At 51.3% G+C, this 17,499-nt stretch overlaps 1 protein-coding gene across 2 annotated transcripts in view; it reads left to right on the top strand.

Moving 5' to 3' along the window:
* The first annotated feature begins 9,587 nt into the window (after positions 1-9,587).
* SCUBE3 (signal peptide, CUB domain and EGF like domain containing 3) overlaps positions 9,588-17,499 on the top strand; it is a 33,522-nt gene continuing 25,610 nt past the window's right edge. For both annotated transcript variants that reach the window (XM_036869093.1, XM_036869092.1), the window contains exon 1: positions 9,588-9,672. In XM_036869093.1, coding sequence (XP_036724988.1) covers positions 9,588-9,672 — 85 coding nt within the window. The remainder of the gene's footprint in view (positions 9,673-17,499) is intronic.

Raw genomic sequence — 17,499 nt, 5'->3', positions numbered from 1 at the left:
CCACCCCCTCAAATCCTTGTCTTTGGTTGAACCACATTGTTAATTCCCAGTAGACATTCCCCCTCCAAGTCCTTGCTCACCTCGTTTCTGCCACTTGGAAAGCCCTTGCCCTCTTCACCCAACTCCATGTATGGGATTCTATATATTCTCTGGGGTCGTCTTTAAACCCTCTCCTCTGAGTCGTCCCCAGGCTTCCAGCTGGAATTAATCTGTCTCTTTTATGCCTTCATTACTGTAGAATTTTATGCTGGCACCTCCGTATTTGGGTATTTACCATGCTCTGCCTTACATTCTAATTATTTAGATGCAAATTTCTCTCTCCTACCTAATTATGAACTCTAAAAGAGAAACTATGTCACCTTTGAATTCCCACATCCTTTAAGTTCCTGGCACACGGTAAGCGCAAAATGAATGTCAAACTCATTAAAAATTGAATCTATGGTTATACAGAAACACACAATTAATTCCACATCTTAACTTCACCGACGTGGGAGTATCTCATTTATAGTAATTTCAACTGCAAATTGTTTGAAGCGCTGGGTGCCTTGAGTAGGCTCCCCAAGGTCTGATTTCAGGACTTCACCAAGGACTGGAGGATGGTATGTTAGACGGCGGCACCTACTGGTAAAGGGTAGCATTACAGCTTGGGTCCGCCAGAGAGAAGCAATCGAATTTCTCAGTCAGCCCCAGCAGGACCAGACCAGGACGTGGAGGGGCGGGTGAGGGCAGAAGAGGACTAGAATGAGTTCCGCTCTCTCCTCAGTAGTCCTTAGGCCTGAGTCAAGGTCACGGCTTGTTCTCCTTCAGAGCACTGCAGCCTCCTGCAGACCAATTTTTGCAAGACCGGGGCGAGACACCAAGGAATCCCAAACTGGCTGATGCCCCTTAGCTTTGCCGAGCCAGCTCGGCAGATGCCTAGGACAGAGGAGAAGTGGTGGCATGAAGAAGGGAGAGCCTCTTAACAAATAAGGGAGGCAAACTTTTGTAAGGGTATCAACACTCAGCATAAGCACACAGCTGGCAAAGATTCCAAGCCCTTCCTTGTTACAGGTTTTCAGCTTCTTCTAAAAGGATTCTCAGTCCTATAAGGGCCCTTCTTGGAAAATATAATAGAGGCTATTGGGGGAACTGAGTTTTATTTTACAGCAATTCACTTTATGAGTTGGTTCATGTGTACCTTGAACTTTGCCCCAATACCTCCACTCATCCTTTCTTTAATCCAGGATACCCATAGGAATTATAGTGTTAGATGGAGAGGTCCCCCTCCATCTCTCCATCTTTTCCTCTGGGGAGGGAACCCAGTGGGGATCTGGGGAGAAGAGCCATAAAGTTAGGAAGTTCAGTGAGTGTTCCCATAGCCCCTCTTTTGCCACACCTTTGTTAAGGCTTCAGCTGATAAGTAACATTTCAACTCACAAAGGACTAATCCTGCCACCCTCTCTTACAGGGATATTTATATTTGGAACCCAAGGAACACAAGTTTAGCTCAAAGGAGTTTATCTTCTAATGATGGGATCTGAAGCATCAGTATGAAAGATCTTTGATGAAGGGGTAGAGATGATGAGGTTTCTGCCTCCTGAGTCTGCTTCTCCAAGGTTCAGATGGGGAACTCGCCTGTGTACCCCACCCCATCCACCTTGGTCCCAGGCCTCTGGGATCATTGATTCTCTCCCCAGTTTCTTGCCTCTGGCTGCTTTATCCAGACCGCCATCATTCAGTTCTCCAAAACTTGAGGAGGTCTTGAGCTCTGGCTTGGAAGATTCCAGCTCTGATTCTTTGTCTTCCAGAATCTCAGAGTCTCTGGCCAGAATAGTCCCCTCCTAGGTCCCCTGCAACTTCGTGATCTCTCTTCAGCCTGGCATCTCCACACCGCCCCTGGTTTCCACACTGCCCCTCCATTTAACACCCTTTTCTGCCACCAGTCCTTTAGGCAACCCAACTCAGGCTGGTGGGAGGCAGGAAGACAGGTCAGGGATGCTCGACCTCTCCTTGGGATGGATTCCCATGAGCTCACCATTCCTTCACTCTTTCATTCATTCAGCGAATATTCACTGAGCACAACTATGTGCCAGGCATGTGCTGAGCGGGGATACAGTGGTGACCACTATGGGTCCTGCCCTCAAATGTTTGACAGACTGGTGAAGGGAAACATAGCATTACAGCACAGCACAGCCAGAGCCGTCACAGGGGTAGGTTTCAAGGACCACTGAGTGCCAAGCCTGTGGGGGCAGTAATAAGACTTCATAAACAAGGTACACTTAAGCTGGATCTTGAAGGGTAGTAGTGGTTTTCCAGCTGGCAAGAACATGTGCCAGGCATGGCATGGCTTGGGTGTACTGGTGGTGAGATCAGAAGAGAGACATGAAATGTCATTGGAGAGGAGCATTCAGGACTGGTACAGAGGGCCATGTATGTCACGTTAAGGAGCTGGAACTTAACCCTGTCAGATAGTGGTCCACGGGAGACACATTGAGTGTCTGGACTGAGGCAGCAGCAAGGGGAGTGGTGAGGGGCTGGAGAGGTGGAGGGGAGGCATGAGATTGAGGGAGGTTGCAGAAGTTTCACCCTCAGGACCTGGTGACCTGTTAGATGGGGAAGGAGGAGAGAGTCTTTTCAGACTCTGAGAAATCCAGCTGGGGCTGCTGAGTGGGTTATGGGGCTGTTAACCCCAAGATGGAGATCAGGAAGAGGACAGGTCAGGGGAGAGTGTCGAGAGGGACAATGTTTGGTTGGGGGTCGGTTCAACTTGAGGTCTTGAAAAATACCAATGGAAATATCTGTAAGTGGGCAAAAAAATAGGATGAATTAGAGATACAGATCTGAAATTGGACATATAGAATTAGAGCTAGAAGGAAAGTTGGGGGCTAGGGATATACATTGGGAGTCATCAGCACATCGGTGACAGTGGAGCCATAATGCCCCACATTGTGGGGCAAACCGTGCACGTACTTTGTGCTGGACCTTCCACACGACCTATCAGTAACCCTCCAACAACCTGCAAGGTCAGAATTTTATCCTCCCATTTTCTAGATGAGGAACTTGAAGCTCAGAGAGGTAAAGAAACTTGCTCAAACTCACCCATTGTTGGGGATGAGATTTAAACTTAGAACCATCTGACCACAAACCAATATTCTTTCCTCCACCCTTGCTATCCCGGGTTAGAGTCCCTGGGGAGGTCACGTAGTGTAAGAAGGGAAAGAGCCAAGCTAGAAGCACTTAAGAGGTCAGTGGAGGGAGAGTGGCTGGCAGGATACTGGGGGAAAGAAAGGATTCCAAGAAGGGAAATGTTCAGAGGCATCTAATGATGCAGAGAGGTCAGGCTAGATAAGGACCAGCGGGCAGCCCAGATATGGAGATGGGGGAAGTTGCAGAGACCTAGCAGAGGGGTTGTTAGAGTGGGCCTGGGCCGGACCTGCACAAGGGCGAGGGGTGAAGAAAGCAGGGGAGATGGAGAGCAGGAGTCCTCCTCCTAGAAGTTCAGGAGACTGGAAGGACAAGAGGCAGCAGAGTCTAGGGAAGTTTGTTGTTGCTGCTGTGGGATGCTGCAGGTTACACTGTGTTTACAGGAGGAGAAGGAGCTGAGGTGAGGGATTCAGGAGAGGGAGGGGGTAACTGACAGTATCAGCTCCCTGTAGGGGCAAGAGGGGATGGGGTCCTTGCCCATGTATGTGGGACTCGCCTTAGCCAAAAAAAAGGGATCCCTCTCCCAGCAGTGGAGAGGAGGAGTTAGGAAGTTCATGCCAGATTGCTTCTGGCTTCTCAATGAAACAGGAGTTGAGAGCACTGATTGGAGAAGTAAGGGGGCCGAGGTTGGTGGAGGGGAATCCAAAGTTTGGAAGAGCAGCTGTGTAGAAGGTGACAGATCAAAGGCTCAGGGCAGTTTGGAGACTTGCCCTGTGATGTGGAGAAGTCTGGAACCACACATCAGTGTTCATGCCAATTGGCAGGTTGGAGATTTTTGTTTCCTTCATGGAAGCAGCCAGGGAGCAGGTGGGGAGGAAGCAGGTGGCAAAGCGACTCAGGTGCGGGGGTGGGCAGGGAGGGAGGGCTGGGAGGACACCGGGACGAGGGGCCAAGGAGGCTGCCCAAGTAGGGAGGCTGGAACAGGTGTGGGCAGTTCGGACCAGGCTACCCCCCTTCCCCACCAGGTCCTGGCAGGACTGCCAGCACACCTCTCCACAAAGACAAGACCAAGGGCCTTGGAAAAAGTTACTCCTGGAATCCCAGGGCCGGAACAGACTTTGAGAGAGAGTTACTTCCCATCTTCAGCTTATCTGGCCGAATGGCTGCTCAACCATCCTGAACAGGTGGGAAACAAGGACCAACCAGAGTCAACCTGTCCACTGACCTAGCATGCTCCCCCCTTCTTTCTTCTATTTCTTTTATTGTTCTTGTTGTTGTTCTGACTCTTCTCTTTTTCTCTCCATCTGTCAATCACTGATTTTTGTTTATATTTCTATCTTGTCCATCTCTTTCTAAGTGTCATCAAGATTCACCTCAAATCCCTCCTAATGTCCACAGAGCCTTCTTGGATGATCGACTCCTGTTTCCTCTGACTTTCTCTGGCACTCTGTCTGGATTGCTTGATGTTGCATTCAGATATTGTTTTGCATATACAGATCTTGCCTTCCTGGTAAGACTCAGGGCATTTGGGGGGTTTGCCTTGTGATGTGAAGGTCTGGAATCATACACTGGTGCTGATACACCTCTTTGATCGGGGATCACATTTTCTATTTCTTTTGTACACTCTAGAGGGCCTAGGACAGTGTGTGTTGGGGGGAGGATATGAGACAAGTACCATATGCCACTTGACAGAAGGATTTGTGACTGATCAAATCATCAGGAAAAGGGAGAACTGGAAGGGAGACTGGCAGCTCTGAGGTACTGACTAAGGAGCACTGATCCAGGAGTCAGAAGTCAGGGGAGACATGGATTCTGCTTCTAACTTTGCCTCTTTAATATGTTGTGTGACCGAGGGCAGTCATGTGACCTCTCATCATTAGACAAGTTGATGGCTAAAGTCTTCTGAAATTTTACTCCTGTATGAGCCTCCGGAGTAAGGGTACTGTCCTCTTATCTCTTGTATGGGAAGGGGCTGGTCTGCCCCAAATGATTAAACTGTAACGGTAGCAAGAATATGTTTGTTTTCAGAGGAGGCAGAATAGAGAATGGAGAGGGTATACACATTTCAGAGTCAAGCCTGGGCCCCAAGTCCTGGCATTGTCTCTCCTTAGTCGGTCATCTGGGCAGGTTGACCTTACTTTAGCCTCAGTTTTCCCAACAACAAAATGAGGATAACAATTCTTGCCTGATTGGCTAGTGGTGGCGTGTCTGGCACACAGAAAAGCACTGAGTAAATGGTAGCATGAGCTCTAATTTGTGTCTCAGAGTGTCTGTGCCTTCTTAAGGCAGGATAGGAGGTGCAAGGTGGTTTGGAAAGCGGGGTTCCGGAGCTACTTTACCTGGTAGGTAAGTTTCCTTCCAACTTTCCAATTTGGAAGTGCTGCGGACAAGGGCAGTGTGCTGGAATGCATGGCATTTTTGGAACCTTCTCAGTAGGAATGTGTGACAGACAGGAACCTATGGAGGGTGGTGAGACTCGAGCCCAGTTAGCTGCACTCATACCCAGCTGCGTCAAACTCTGGCCTGGGACAAGACTACTCCTTCCCAGGCACTACTATACCTTTACTATCAAACAATCATGGCCTTTGTTCCTTCTGAGAAGTAGTGGAAATAACAACAATAGCCACCACCTATTGAATGCCTACTATGTGCCAGGGCTTTTCCATTCATTATCTCATTTAATTAACACCATAACCCTATGAGGTTTTTATTCTCTTTGTCATAAGAGAAAACTGAAGCTCGCTGAGACTGAGTAATTCATCCGAGTCACACAACTGAGATTTGAACTGCAGTTTTATTTTACTCTAGGGCCCATGTAGTTAAACAGTGATTTACGCCTCACTTATGAGGTTGTATGAGCATACCCATTTTCTAGATGAGAAAGCTGAGGCTCAGAGAAATGAAATAAATCACCCAAAATAGATAGATGGCTGGGAAATGGTAGGGCCCGACATTGAACTTGGGGTAGTGTTGTTTCAATATGTACATGTTCTCCGTTAAGACTATAATTTCCTGTCAAGATAGAAACACTGGCTTCATTTTACAGGTAGCTCAGGAGCAGAGAGAAAAAGCAAAGCCTCATGGAAGGAGACTTGGCAGGGGAGGTGAAGTCCCCGAATGTGACAGAGCCCTGGCAGAGGTGTCCTTAGAAGCAGGATCAGAACTAAGATGTATTGGCTATGGGCCCCCCAGCCCCATCCTCTTCCTAGACATTTGCAAGAGAAATTAGAACCAAGTGAATGTCAGAGGTCTCCCTGAAGGAAAGTAAAGCCCCAAAGCAAACTGCCACCTGAGGTGAGTGTGGGAGGCTTAGAGAACGCAGGGACATTTTGCCCCCGCCAGTATGGCATGTGCTACTGCTTTTGTAGTAGCGCTTGCAAGAGCCATCTCATTATTCCTTCCTTGTCATCTTCCTGAGTCCCTATCTGGTTGTGAGTCCCTGCAGAAGTGGACAGGGCATAGGGCAATGTGACCCGCACCCCAGTTCACAGTACCCTGCTGATATAAGACTGTTTCTGCTCCTATAGAATCCTCTGAAGGGCTGAGGGTACCAGATTGGATGGTGGGGAGCAGGGCAGGGAACTGCCTCTTCTGCCTAGATGTGGAGAAAACTCACCTTCCTAGAGGAGCAGAGGAGACGATCAGAGGAAAATGAGGGGAAAAAAGGAAACTAGAGTAAAAGACACTGAGCGTCCCAGAGATATAGCGGCTAAGGTGAGGCCAACCACTCTCCCACCACCCGCTCCCCCCCACAAGCCAGGGCAATGTCCACATTCAGAGGACCAGGAAATCATGCTGAACTGGAGAGAAGGTCTGAGTTAACCTATTAATCAGCCCATACAGAATCCTCAATGCCCACCTCACCTGTGGTTTAGACGGTGGGCAGGAGCCCTCCTCCCTAGGGACCCAGAGGACCTCACACCAGTGTCCAAAGCAAGGCAGAGACAAAGCAAGCACAGTGCAATCTCCCTTCCCTGCCTTGGGGGAGCTAATCAGCTCTCTGTGCCCCCATGTTGATCTGGCACCGTCTGGCAACCTCCAATTCTTTTTCTTTCTTTTTTTTTTAACCCCTCTCCTGTCTGGGGCAGAGAGGATGGCAGGTTTGCACTTGTCCTCTAGCCCTACACATAATTGGTGGCAGCAGGCAAAGCTGCTTCAAGGGGAGGGGTTTGCCAACGTAATGAAGGAGGGAGGGAGTCCTAGAGTGACAGGGCTGAAAGGGACTTCAGAGATCATCTGACCCAACTTTTTGTGGCCTCCACACCATTCCCATGGTCTATGTGCTCCCATCCCAACCGTCATCTCTCATGCCATGCAGTGGTTCCCAAGGCCTCCTTCCCCAGACTTCTTAAGGGCACGGTCTCCTTCCCATCACTGAGCTAACCCGCCGTCTTGTTTTCTAGATGAGGACACTGAGGCCCACTGAGGTGTGACTTGCCCAAAGGTAATCTTTGTCCCAGGATAGAACCAGGACGAGAAACCCAAATGCCCGAGTCTGTTTGCATTCTCCTACTCTTCCACTCAATCCCTAGGGGAGGAAGGGCTCAGTTCTTCTCCCTGGGGGTTAAGGAAGCCTCTGACAAAGCAGAGCTGTCACCCCAGCTGATGTGGGCTGTCGGTGTCAAGGGTCTAAGAACTGAGTTATTTTCAGGGGGAGCCCGGTCATTGTCCCTTCCTCCTGGGTACCCTGAGGGCTCTCTGAGGTTAGTCTGTGTCCCAAAGGTCTCTTCCCTGCAGAAGATTGGCTCTGAAGCATAAGTAGCTGGCTGGGGCCTGGCAGTCTCATTCTGACCAAAGCTCCATACTCCAAGAAAGCTCTCACCACCTTTCAAGAGGTCCTTCATCTTTCCGCTAGAATGGAAGGAGAGACGATGCAGAGCTGGTAAATGCGTCAGGAGGTGTTGTCCACGGTTCAGGGACACTGGTCCTTTGGCACACTTTGCCCTTATTTTAAAAAATATCATTTATCCTTCTTTTTCTGCTCCTGCAAGTTGGAAGGATGAAGGCTTAAGAATGTTCTGGTGGGGACCACATCTTGAAGGTGGGAGGGCAGGTATGGAGGAGAATGTTGTGCATATCTTTGGGTCTCTGTGTTTACACACATAGGCAGATTTCTTTGGCTTAGCTTTTGCCCCTGTGCTGAGTGCATGAGAGTGTTTTTTATACATAAACCTAGGTCTATACGGGTAGGGTGCCGGGTGGGCTACCTCCGAGGCCTTAACTGCAAGGGAGTCTGCCCTGGAGCTGGCAGTTTCAGCTGGAGAAAGGCTACTTTCTTCTTGGTCCTCAATTAAAGTGGACTCGGCACTACGAATGGGGACTGAGTCCTGAGGGTGTGGGGTCTGTGGTGGAGGTGAGAGTTGGGAGGGCGTAACTCGACCCGCTGTCGGAGCCGCTCTCAGTTTTTCGAGGTCCCGTGTGGCTGTGTCCCGCGTGTCGGGCTGTGTCGGCGGGCGAGCCTGAGTGCCCGTCCGGTCTAGCCCAGCCTCCCCGACACCCTTCACTCTCTTTGTCTCCTCTTGTAGGTGTGAGTGCAAACCTGCGTCGCGCAGCCCTCATCGCGTGCGAACGCGGGGGCGCACCCTAGCTCCCCCACTCTTTCCGCCGGTAGACAGGACGAGCGGGAGCCGGGTACTGTTTGGTCTGGAGCCGAGCGGTGCTTGCATTGATCCATTGATTGTGCGCGGTCTGCGCCTGACCTCCCTGCTCCCGGGGAAGCCGTCTCCATGGAGACCGGGCCCGCTCCCCCAGCGCCGGATTGTAAATTCCTCCAGGCAGCGGCCCGGCAGCCTGGGGAGGGGGCCGCCGCGCCCGGGCGCGCAGGGGGAGCGGCCGCCGCGCCGAGGCCCCATTTGAAAGAAAAAAGGGCACGGAAAAGGAGGTGGTGGAGGAGGAGGAGGGGGAGGAGGAAGAAAACGAAAAGGAGCGAGGAGAGGAGGAGAAAGAGGAGGAGGAGGAGAAAGGCGAAGAAAAGAGACGGAGCCTGAGAGAAGGAGAAAGAGCGAGAGAGGAAGAAAGAGAGGCAGAAAGGGCGTGTTTCTGGCGCTGCGTTTCCCCTCCCCTTTCTCAGGTCCCTCGCTCGGGCTCTGCGCGCTCTCCGCTGCAGCTCTCTCCAGGCGAAGCTGGGAATTGGGTGGGATTATACGGAGCAGCCCCGCCGCCGCCGTTAGCCGAGCCGGGCTGGGAGAGGGCGGGGGCTCCCCTCCGTCAGCGGCGCCGGGCGCCCCCAGCCTCGTCGCGCTCTCCGCCTCGCTCTCCCCGGCGTCGGGCCGGGAGAAGCCGGCAGCATCGGGAGCCTCTCGCCAAGGGCGCCGCGGTCCGCGCCCCGCGCCCGCACCCCCCGGCCCGGCCCCGGCGGGGCACCCCCTCCCCTTCCCCCTCCGGCGCGCGGGGGCCCGGCCCGCTTCCGCCCTCCCCGGGCCGCGAGACCGACCCCGGCCGCCCGGCCGGCCGTAGCTTCAGCCATGGGCTCGGGGCGCGTGCCCGGGCTCTGCCTGCTAGTCCTGCTGGTCCACGCCCGCGCCGCCCAGCACAGCAAAGCCGTGCAAGGTAAGGAAGGAGGGGCGCGCGGGCGCCGGGCTGCCTGGGCTGCAGGGCCCGAGGGCGGGGGCGCGATTTCCGAGGGGCAGGGCAGGTGCTGGGAGGCGTGCTGCTGTCAGGAGCGGGCACTGTGCACCCGCACTCCTCGGCTGGGGGCCTGACCTCTGGGCGCTGCGCACCAGGCGAAAGGCTGGAGGAGCCGGGGGCGGTACGGGTGAATGAGAAGTTTGGGGAGCCCTGGGCAGAAGTGACCACGCATCTCAGAATTCTGCCCGACTTCATTGCCACCCCAGCATCTTCCAAAGACTTCTTGTCCTCCAAAAGTATGAGAGAGAATCTTCTCTCCTCTCAAACATTGTCAGAAAACTTAAGTTCTGGCCTGGACAGACTGAAAGAATGAAAACTTTTTCAGCCATGCTATATTTCTTCCCCTCACCCCCAATCCTCAAAGTTAAACAGAAATTTCGAAGTTGTCTTATCAGAAAAATGTTAAACAAAAATAGGATCTTTTAAGGAAAACCAAAAAACCAACTGTCTCCCTCTGGATGGTAGGGGGCTGAAGAAGAGAAGAAAATTTCTGTGACTCTGGCTCCCGGCAAGAATGTCGCATTTCTGCCTCTTTGGGGGGAAATCTCTTTCGTCTTGCATGGCTTTCATTTCTTATCATAATATTTATTTATTAAGGCCTTGGGTTTCCAATTCCATTTAAATCCAGGTCAGAATTGCATTAAAATAACAAAGTAAAATTCCAGGCTGGGGAGCTCTGACAGATCCCTCTAGGAATTAGAGAGAGACAGGGAGGCCCTCCCGCCCCCATCCCTGACCCCAGGCTCATTGCCTGGCCAGTCCCAAGGCTGTGCTGGCAGAAACCAGGCTGGTGGGCTACAGTTCTCTTGGGGACAGACTCCCCTCCCCCTTGACCTCCTGCTGCACCCTTCCCCCATCGAGTCCTCACCCAGGAAGAGATTTGTATGGACAAAAAGAAAATTCCTCCTGCCACAGCTTTGCCCAGGAGAATATGATTCTGCCTATTGTCCTAGGGGCTCCTTGAAGCCAAGCTGGGGTGTGGAGGTGGCTGGGCCACCAGGGAAAGTTGAACTTGGAAGTTGGGGAAGTCTGAGTCTCTGGCAGTCGGGTCGCTGTGTCCTGGAGCCTGAGCCCTTGGCTCGTAAGCCGCTCTGTGTCCTGGATGGGCTCCCACTCTCTTAAAAGGAAGGTGCTATATCAGTGCCATCCTCTTCTCCCCAAGCACTGCCTCTTCAACTACCCCCTTCCTCCTCCAACCTGTCCTTTAACAGAACCAAAACACTGGAGACCCTCGGCTGTCAAATACCAGACCCCACCCCCACCCCTTCCAACCCCAAACTGCCTCTTCTCTAGTCCTGGTTCCAGACAGCTCACTACCACTGCCACCCCCAGGCTGGGAGTAGCCCCTCTCCCACTGTGGATTTGCTTGTGTTTTCATAAACAAAGGTGGCTTTTGTAGTGCATGCTGACTAACTCATAACAGGGAATTAGCTAGGGAGTTTAGTCTGAAGGAAGGAACAGATTTCATGCAGTAATCTAGAGACGAGATAAGGGCCTCTTTCAAGTTGAAGCCAGTGTCTGTAGTGGCCTAGTGAGGCTGGGGCCAAAAGGAGGAGCAAGCAGTATATTCAGGGGGGGGTTTGTGGGGCAGATGGAGACTCCGAGAAGGGACAGGTGCCATCAAACCAAGGCTTTCAAGCCTGAGAGATCAACCTATCCTTCAGGGACAGAGGGACTCAGAATCTCTCAGAGGTACTTCAGGGCTCCCTCTTGCATTTCATCCTGCTGCTGCTGTGGGAAATGCAGCCAGAGTGGAGGCCCTGCCCTCAAGGAACTTACAGACTATAGTTTTGCCCACTGCTTATCTCACATTCGAGCCACACTTGCTCTGCCTGGGCTGCAGTTAGCTTTGCATCTTCCTTCCTTTTTAATCCCTGAGTCTAGCTGGGCGTAGATTCCAAGCCTGTTGTTTCAGCTACCTTTAACCCTACTATTCAGGAAATTTATCAACCTGGTCTTCTAGAGTTGCCTCACAACAGGTTTGCTGGGGTAGGGGGACATCTCTGGTCCCAAATCTGCAGGCCAATGTTGCAGGAAGGACAAGTATTGACCGGGCAGGGCAGCCTTACCCGTAGACGGTGCTGTGGACATTCCTTGCTCTCAGACATATCTCCAAGGTATCACCAGTGCCAGAAGGTGTGCTTTGAATGCCACATGCTTTTAATGAAGCTCTAGCAAGTCTTTAAAATACCAATAACTTTGGTAAGTATCTTGCCAAGAGTTACTATCGTCGCACTGGGGATATCTGAGCCTCTGTCCCTTTTCTCCAGAGATTCACCAGGGGAGAACCAAAGTGGTGTGGAATGGAGAGGAGGGGAGGGACACAGAAGGGAGCCATGAGTATGCAGGTGTGTGTGTGTGTGTGTGTGTGTGTATGAGGTTTACCACGATCACACACAGGTGACATAGCTGGTGTATGTCTCTGTTGTGACTTAGTTGTTAAGCATGTATACGGATGTTTTAGTGTCTTTGAGAACTGTGTGTGTGACTGGGAATGAGTGAGCATGAGGGTACATGATTCTGAGTGTTTTTCAAGTGCCTGTCTGTGTATTTTAAAGTAGACAGACTGGATAACCAGGATAATTGTTAACTTAAAAGCATTAATTTGCTTTGTTTTTTTTGAGGGGGGGGTGGTGGTGTGCAGCAGTGGTTAAAAAGACCTAATCCTTGCATGGGGCTCAGGTTACAGCTGAATGAAAAGGTCTCCTGGCCTCCTGGGGAAAACTTGTCCCCAGGGCCGGCTGGGAGAGCCAGCCTGGCCATTTAGTTTACCTGGTTGTTTCCTCTCCTCATTAGGGCTAGAATTTTGATACAGTCGTATATTTAGAGTTTCCAAGTAACACCATCCCTGGGACTGAGAGCGTTCATCTGGCAGCAGACAGTGTCTCTCTGTCTCGATGCGTCTCTCCGGGTCTCTGTCTGGGTGTATATGTGTGTGTCTCTCTCTCTTTCCCCCACCCCTCTCTTCCTCTTTAATGTGGCCGTTTCCTCTCCTCCCCGCTTCCCTGGGCTCCTGTGGCCGGCTCTTACAGTGAGGGGACTGTTCCTCCTAGCCCCTCCCTCCAAAATATGAAATAAACCATAGCGGTGTCAGCGGGTGAGGGTGGCCCCGTGGGCAGCCGGCTATTGCCCGCGCCCCATCCAGGCCACACTGGGGAGAGAGAAGGAGAGGCAGCCTCCGCTCTTGGAGCCTGATCTTCCCTTTAAGCCTGACCCCCACCCCTCATTTTTCCAGAAGGGTGGAGAGGTGGGGGTGGACTGCTTAGCAATTCCTCAGGAATCCCTTTGACCTCTCTTCTCTCAGTGACATGTCCTCTAAGGGGGTGGGGAAAGCCTGGAGCCAGGGGAGAACTTTTCCCCTTCTCACCCTTCATCTCCCGAGTCTCTGCGGCGTGGAATGAGAGAGAGGGGACTAGAAGACACCGAGGCCAGAATTACTACGGGCAGAGAAAGAAGAAAGTTATCAGCACCCCTAAATGAGACTGTTTCCTGAAACCTTCAGGAATCTGAGCGCCTGAGAACCGGTTTGAGATGTAAGCAGCCGGGACCTGTCGTAAAAGGAGCCGGCCCTGGGTGTGAGTTTGGGAATGCGCGGTGTGCACTCACTGGGGCGTGTGAGCGTGTGTGTGCATGACTCAGGGTGTGTGAGTGTGTGTCCGTGCTCTGGTGAGAGGAAGAAGGAAGCAGGCAATGTGCATTTTGTTTTCATTGGAGAAGTAAAGAAGTGGAATGGCTTGATCCCGTGTCTTGAACTGAGCATGGGGGAAGGGAGTGGATGGCTTCAGACCATCTTGAGAAGATGGAGGTAAAGAGCTTGCTGCCTGAACTAACCCCAGTCCCTGCCCCCGGCTCTGGTCCCTGCGTGTCAGGGTGTGGGCCTCCTTTGACGTCCCATACCCCTAGCACATGACCACTTATAAGAAAGAGTCCCTGTCAGGGCTGGAAACTGCAGAGTTACTCTGAGGCTGGCAGTACCCACAAGAGGCCCAGACCTGGGGACAGCTTCTTCAGGCTCAGTTATTAGACAGGAGTCTGGAAACAGAGGGACTGCCGGCCCTTGTGGGGAAAAGTGATACAACTGCCAACCCAGGGATGTTTGAGGGGTAGAGGAGGTAGCTGCCTGGAGTAAGAGGGAACATGGACCCTCCCCTCCTCGTCCCCTTTGGCCCCTCTGTCACCAGACTGGCCACTCTCTTCTTTTCATGCCCACATACTGCCAGCCCCAAATGGCACAGGGTGGGAAGTATGGTAGGTACCAGTGGATTTAGGTAAATGCAGAGCCCGAGGGTTGGGGCCTCTGAGGAAATAACTGAAATTCTCTTCCTCACTTACGAAATGGACGAGAGTATCCGTAGGGTCCCTTTCAGCTCTGAGATTATGCATCTCTTCAAAATCCTTCCTGCTGAAGGTGGAAGACACTATAGCAAGCCCCAATCCTGCAGCTGGGGCTCCCCAGGCTTCTTGCCTGAATCTCGTGCCTTTTTCTCCCTGGGCGCTGCTTCACTCTTTCCTGCCCGAGTCTACGTCATGTGGCTACTCTTCCTTTCTCCCCCCACCCCCAACTTTCCTGGAGCCTCACATACCCGATAGCTCTTACCGTGTCCTTAAGTGGAGTATTTCCCCCTGGAAACAGCCCCTGCAGGACACGTGTGTGTTTCTGTGTGTGCGAATGTACATGTATCCAACAGCATTGGGAAGTAGAGCTGAAATGTTTGTGTCCTGGGAACTGAGTACTCTCTGGGCAAGGCCCCAGGGCCCCAGTTCTTGCCCCACACCATATAGTCTCAGTTTCCAAGAGTAACCCTCTCTACTGTGCTCCAACCTAGACATCTCCCCTTTTCAGACCAAGGCACCATCTTGTAGTTGCCATTGGATTTTGCAATTTGGCCTTACAGGCAGAATGATGCCCCTTAAATAGGGTGCTGTGGCCCTCACTCTTACGTATGGTTTCCCTGTGGCTAGAACCATAGCCCTAGAGATAGATCTGTGGGGTGTGGATGTCAGAGCCCCAGGCCAGGGGCTATGTGCCTCTGGTCACTGATGGTAACAGCTGAGGACAGACCTGGGCAGGGGCTGCTGGGCTGGAGAGAGGATCCAGAATAAGGAAACAGATCTAAGGAATCCCTCCGAGAGGGTGGAGTGTCAGGATATGTGGGCTTGGGGGGAGCTGGGAGAAGGGGGGCGCTTAAAGGGTAGACCCTGGGGAGCAGGTTTACAGAGAGGACGTTTTTACAAGTTTCTAATTATATTTATTTGGAGTTTTCCTCTGGCGGTTTGAAGCTGTTAACAGCAGGAACCTGTATCCCTGGTGTTTGTTTTTGTTTCTAACCAGCTGCTTCGCCCAGCCTAGTGAATCCAAGGGCAGGAGACACCTGCCCGCTGCTGCACTGCCCACCCCTTCCTCACGGCAACTCTGTCTGCTCCCACCATGGTGCAACCACCCTCCTTCGCTGCCCACACACAGCCCTGCCCTCCTCCCTGCTGCCCCCGTGCCCAAAGCCTGGGAGCATCTGTGTGCCCACTGCTGACTTCCTCCCAGGAACATCCGAATGTCAGTTTCAGGCCATTCCGTGGTTCCATAGTGGATGCTTGCTTCGTGCTGAACTAAGTGCTGAGTTGGGGTTGGGGGGGGGGGGCGATGACAGCTAAGGCACGATTCCTCCCTCATAACGTTTATAAAAGACATGGTATACTGAGAGAGCGCCAGACTGGGAGTCAGAAAACCTGAGTCCTGGCTGTACACTAGCTGTTTTCTCTTTCCCAAGATACTGTCTCTGGCGTGTTCCTCATCGATTCAGTGAGAGACAGGACTGTTTGAGAACCACATGAAATGGCCTACATGAAAGAACTTTGCATGCTTCATGGAATTATACATCATCTGACATCATCACTGTTTATCTTGTTATTTTTTCCCATCAATTTGGAGAGAGAAGACTGATCATCATGAAAAGGGAATGTGCCTCAGCCCACGGCCTGACTTCCTCTCCAGTATTCTGTTCTTTCCTCCCCACTCCCACTACCCTCTACCCTACCCATCCTCTAAACACCTCTGACTCAGGGCTGTTGGTTTAGTCCACACTGAAAGGGAGAAAATTCTTGTCCATTTAGGGGCACATTCACATAAGCAAGGAGCTGGATTAGGAATAAGATAGGACACTATCAAGTTCAGCCCTGCACCTCTCCAGTCACCAAGCACCAACTGCTTTTCCTGGCTCTTCAGTTGAGCAGGCTAAGCTTGTAGGAGAGGGAAGTGTACTTTTTTAAAAAGAACAAAGTACTCTGTCTCCTCTCCTTGGGGTCGTCTGTGTGGTTTCCTGGACTCTCTCCAGGCCTGTTCACCCCTGCCTAGGCTTTGTCCAGGCTGAGGATGGGTCCAGGCTCCAGCTGAGGTCACAGCCCAGTTCCAAATTGAGAAGACAGCCTGAGAAGCCAGAGCTGGGATGCCAGTCTCCAGCATGTGCACATACGGGTACCTGCATATGAGCAGATATGCACATATGCAGGTACACATACGTGCACATGCTGCAGGTTAGGGTGTCATGGCCAAAACCTGAGCTGGTTCTACTCTGGATGTTACTTGGATGTGGGAGGCAACATGGAAGAAAGGAGAGGGGGACTGACCAGGAGCAGCAATGGAACGTTGGCCCCTGGTGCCCTGTCCTGAAGGTGTTAGCACTGAGGCTGGGGAACGTCTGTCTGACAAGGATACTCTGAAGAGATGCCTGAGTAACCCCAGATAGCATCTGAAGACCCTGAGGACCTGTGTATTCTATAGGATTCCCTCTTATACTAGATTTGTTGGTCCCATCTCTTCTGGCTTCAGCACGACCAAATAGATGCCTTTAAGTGGGTATCTTACCATTTCTGAGTTACCAGTCTCTCTACCCTTAACTTAAAACTAAATTTCTTGGGACTGTCTTCTACCCAGCACAGTTGTGGGGTTACAGGAGAGAAAAGAAGTGAGCTTTTTCTCTGCAGTAACACAGAACAGGAAGGATGCCACAGTATGGACCTCATCCACTCACCCGCCAACCCATCCCTCTATCCATGCATCCATCCATGCATCTGTTTAGCAGATATTTACTAAATGCTTTTAATACATTAGTCTGTCTTGATGAACTGGTTTGCAAGGCAGAAATAGAGACACAGATAGAGAACAAATGTATGGACACCAAGGGGGGAAGCGCGGGGGTGGGGGGGCGTGTGTGGGATGAACTGGGAGATTGGGATTGACATATATACACTAATAAGTATAAAATAGATAACTAATAAAAATCTGCTGTATAGCACAAGGAATTCCACTTCTCTGTACAGTAGAACTAACCCAACATTGTAAAACAACTATACCCCAATTAAAAAAAAAAAAAAAAAAAAAAAAATATATATATATATATATATATATAAGTCTGTCTTGTTCACTGCTGAATGCCCAGCACCTAGCACAGTGCTTGGCATGTTGCAAATGCTCAATAACTATTTGTTGAATGGTTAAATGAATATGCTCAACTCTATTCTAGCTGCTGTACAGGTTTCAAAGATTCAGAAGCCATGGCCTCAGGGAGCTCAGAGCTTCCATAGGAAGATAATATACAGGAACCAAAAGTTAAGTAATGGTGTAAGGTAGCATGTGAGAGGCATCACAAGATAGCAATTGGTCAGAGGATGAGAGAACCTGACAGTAAAAGCCTTCGGAGTTAAAGAGAAAGAGTAAATTAGAGAAAGCTGCACCAGTCAAAGGTAGCTTCCCAG

Source organism: Balaenoptera musculus, chromosome 11 (assembly GCF_009873245.2).
Source record: "Balaenoptera musculus isolate JJ_BM4_2016_0621 chromosome 11, mBalMus1.pri.v3, whole genome shotgun sequence".
Taxonomy (NCBI): Eukaryota; Metazoa; Chordata; class Mammalia; order Artiodactyla; family Balaenopteridae; genus Balaenoptera; species Balaenoptera musculus.
The sequence above is the reverse complement of the archived record's forward strand: the minus strand, read 5'-3'. Positions and strand labels throughout refer to the sequence as shown.